The following is a 3,955-nucleotide window of genomic DNA, read 5'->3' on the forward strand; positions in this document are numbered from 1 at the left end:
AAAATTCGTGTATAATATCTACAACCATTTGTAAATTATTACGTAGCTGATAGCCTTTGCTGCTAATGCTATGTCTCTCCATATTATTTATCTTATATTAAATATAAGATAAATATCAATAAATAAATAAATAAATAAATAAAATGCAATTCAAGGGTTCCTTTAATAATTAATTGTTTATCACACACGTCCATTTTAACTTTTCATTACAATTTTGCCTTGGCTTTTTTTTGAACGGCGCAATGAGAAAATGAGTGTGAAGAAGAATAAGCAAAATTATAAAATTGACACAAACATGATTTCCGTGTCTAAACAACAAGGAAATTTTAAAAGAAATTGAGAAGAAAATTTTTCTTTCCAGTTTGAATGTCTAAACACGGTCTTATGAAAACAAAGGGATAATATAATTCATTCGCATTTCGTTCATACATACGTCCGGTGTCCACTGAACTATATTGTGAACTAGGTCGTTCAAACGAACTAGATGTTAACAACTCTACAGCTCTAATGAATGGGTTAATTGGTGATTCAAATGCTGGTATGAACATGGCATAAACCCATAAATCTATTTGTGTTATCAATTCCTTGTGCATTGTTGATGTTTTTTGTATACTCCTCCCAATTTCTTCATTTGTTTTTGTTTTGATCTGTTTTTTTCTCGCAGAAAAGAAAAATACCTATTTAGCGGAAAGAAAATATTTATCTTTCATACATACATATTGCCAATTGAATTATTGTACATTCCGCATTAGGGTCTTCGGGAATACATAGGTTTAAATCTATATAAAAGCCGGAAAAAGCTATCGCTATTGCTTCCCGCCAAAACCTTTAAACTGAAGGAAAAACAAATCAATAGGTACTTGTTTTTAATATTAATATAATTCATACATTCATTAGTAGTTTAATAAGTTTATTATAAAATAGCGATACCAAAAATGGAAACGGGATTTGATGTTGGCGAAGTTACTACTCATAGAAATGAAATTATAACTTATATTCTCAATGGAATATCGAATAAACTTCCTATAAAGGAAAAGGATATGAGCACAGCTCTTAATGCTAAGGGGAGAATGTTGACCATGGCCTTTCAACAAGCAAAATTAGTTTTACAAGAGGTAAGTAGTTAGTTCACCACGGCAATAATAATTTGATAATTATTTATATGTTCTTTACGATTCCTTGATACAGACTTATGGCATCCTTGTTGCCGATGTTCCTGATACCAAAAGTGGAAAATGTTTTATTTGCTACAATGAAGATGCCGCCAAATGCCATCTACTATATGATGAAGAACAATTGCGACAATTAACACTGCTCTTTATTGTACTTTCGTATTTGTTTATGCGTGGTTCGGATGCACCTGATAAAAATAATACAACAGAAGGTAAGGTTGCACGAACACACACACATTGTTGCGAGGATAATTCGTTTCACTTTTGCAGAGGATTTAGTAAATTTTCTTGATGGATTGCGTATTAAATTCGATAGTTGCCATGAATACTTTGGACCCAATGTAAAAAAGTTATTAACCGAGACATTTGTTAAACAGCTATATTTGAAAAGGGACAAGGTGATATCCGAAATGGAAGCAGAAACAAAGTAAGTTGTGAAGAAGTCAATTTAAATAAAATCTCTGTCTTGCAGCCCAGCTTTCAGCTTTGTCTTAGTCTTGTGCCAGACTATGAACATTTTCATGAAAATGTTTTAAACTTATGGGTAAGAAGGCAGAAAGGGAGCTCCTTTACCTCCGCTCTCTCCTAAAAGCTAAAACATGTTCATGTGTTATTTTCAGTGTCTGGCATAAGAGTTACCTATCAGTAAAAAATATATTACAATTTTCTTCTTTAGATTTTTTTACTCATGGGGCTATCGAGCCCATGTTGAATTCGATAAAAAGCTGGTATTTGAATCCACAGCAAAGGTATTACATTTCTTTGAGTTTGAATACCATTTTGCATTTTGATTTTAATTTGTTGTTTTTTTTTAGATTCTCAAGAAACACCCAAGTGTTTTTGTGGCAAAATATAATGAAATCTATGGCGATGATGAGAATAGAATGCAAGAATGAATTCAGTATTTTTGTTGTTTGCATTATTATTTACTATTCGAATAAACTTAAGGACGTTGTATGTACTTTATTTTTAAAAATAAGATATTTTTATTAGAAAATAATTTGGAGATTAATGGTTATGTTGGGGTTTTGAAATTTATTCTACTGTTTTGGTTTTGGTGTGCAACCATTAGGATATTCATCTTGTCAAGGCCAAGTTAGAATTTCTGCAATAGGTGCGGAAAAGTGTTTGAATTTGCTACCAGCACAGCACTGAAATCACTAAAAATATGCTATTGCTATGCTGTGCTGTTTTCAAAAACAAAATCGAAAACTGTTGCTGTGCTATGCTGCGAACATAAAAGTAGCACAGCACATGGTCTATGCTGTGCTTCTAAAATCTGCGAAGCACACAGCATAGCATAGTCATCAAAATCAAAAACTATTGCTATGCTGTGCTGCAGACATTTTAACAGCATAGTAAACAGCCGCAGTCGAGAAAAAAACGAAAACTATTGCTGTACTGTGCTATGAACAAAATCAACAGCATAGCATCAATCATAACCCAGAAAAATGTTTGATGGCAAAGAAGAAATTGATTTTTTTGACGTTTCTTCTATTTTTACATTACTATACGTTTTGGACAAATATGTTTGTTGAACTCATTTTGCAACGTTTACACTTAAAAACGTAGGGGAACACACATACAATTCATTTATAAACAAGTCCACCAACAATATTTTGCAAAAAACTCGACTTATTTGACATTTTTCGACAACTAATACAAGAAATGTATTCGTTTTATTGACAAACTGTATATTTCTCCCTTACGAAGATTGAAACAAATAGCAATAGAAAATAACGGGCTACGAAGCTGTGCTTCGTAGTGCTGTTTTACATTTAAACGATTTGTCTTACGATTTTTTGTCTCCTCTTTGCTTATCTTCGTAAATTTCACACACAGGGTTGCATTTTTTTGTAACATTGTACCAAGTGTACATTTTGTTAAAAATTCTTTATGTCAAAAGAAGGTATTTTATAAAAAATATTTCATAAAAATGTTAAAAAACTCATAAAAAATAATCATTTTATGCGTTAAATAATTTGTTATGCACAAATTCATTGCAAAACTTAATTCTGTTTCAATTTCTCTTACTATGTTTTGCAACTCTGCTTAACAAGAATAACCACCACAAAGAGGAGACAAAAAATCGTAAGAGAAATCGTTTAAATGTAAAACAGCACGTAGAAAAACAATGAGAGAGAATTTTTGAGAGTAAAATGCTACTGTCATGATACAATTAGGAAGGTAGATGCATCGGCGAATTGCTACAACAAAGCAACTTTTTTTGTAATGTAAACTGTCAAAATTTTCGCCGAATGGTCTCTTGTTGTCTCTTTTTATCACTTGTGTTTGTCTTTAAAGTGATGACATGCTATCTCTTACTTACCCAATCATATGGTTATTTGTTTTGATTTTTCATGGCGAATTCCTAGTTTTTTGACGTTTTAGATTCGATCAGCTGGGCTGATGCATCTACCTTCCTAATTGTGCCATGGCCACTGTTAAACATCTGCTGACAAAGAAAAAGTTATGGTATGTTTACATTTACGAAATCCACTCGATTTGCCAATTCCATTGCTTACACGTCAAATGAAATCCACTGGATTTTCGACGAGTTTTCAATTGACATTTACGTAAAGTTGAAAGCGATTGGATTTCGTAAATGTAAACGTACTATCAATTGGTCTGTTCCTTTACTTTATAAAATGGCAACAGTGGCAAAAAATGGTAAAAATGGTATGCTCATATAAGGTGTGTCTGGTTACCCTAAAATTTGTAACAATTTGTACCAATTGTTGCTGGAAGTCGTCTGTTAACACAAAAAACCAGCAAAAGAGAGC

The 3,955-nt window shown here is 32.2% G+C and overlaps 1 protein-coding gene across 2 annotated transcripts; it reads left to right on the forward strand.

Moving 5' to 3' along the window:
* The first annotated feature begins 599 nt into the window (after nt 1-599).
* MAGE (necdin, MAGE family member) lies at nt 600-2,140 on the forward strand. Of its 2 annotated transcripts, none has more exons than XM_073963429.1 (6): nt 600-856; nt 910-1,115; nt 1,189-1,384; nt 1,443-1,599; nt 1,849-1,921; nt 1,988-2,140. In XM_073963429.1, exons 2-6 carry the CDS (start codon nt 936-938, stop codon nt 2,066-2,068), a joined length of 687 nt encoding a protein of 228 aa, XP_073819530.1. In that variant the 5' UTR covers nt 600-856; nt 910-935; the 3' UTR covers nt 2,069-2,140. The 2 variants fall into 2 exon arrangements, with proteins under 2 accessions (XP_073819530.1, XP_073819531.1); XM_073963430.1 differs by having other exon boundaries at nt 925-1,115.
* The last annotated feature ends 1,815 nt before the right edge of the window (nt 2,141-3,955 follow it).

The sequence above is a fragment of the Musca autumnalis genome, unplaced genomic scaffold (genome assembly GCF_047663935.1).
Source record: "Musca autumnalis isolate F117 unplaced genomic scaffold, ASM4766393v1 scaffold_1, whole genome shotgun sequence".
In the NCBI taxonomy this organism is placed as follows: domain Eukaryota; kingdom Metazoa; phylum Arthropoda; class Insecta; order Diptera; family Muscidae; genus Musca; species Musca autumnalis.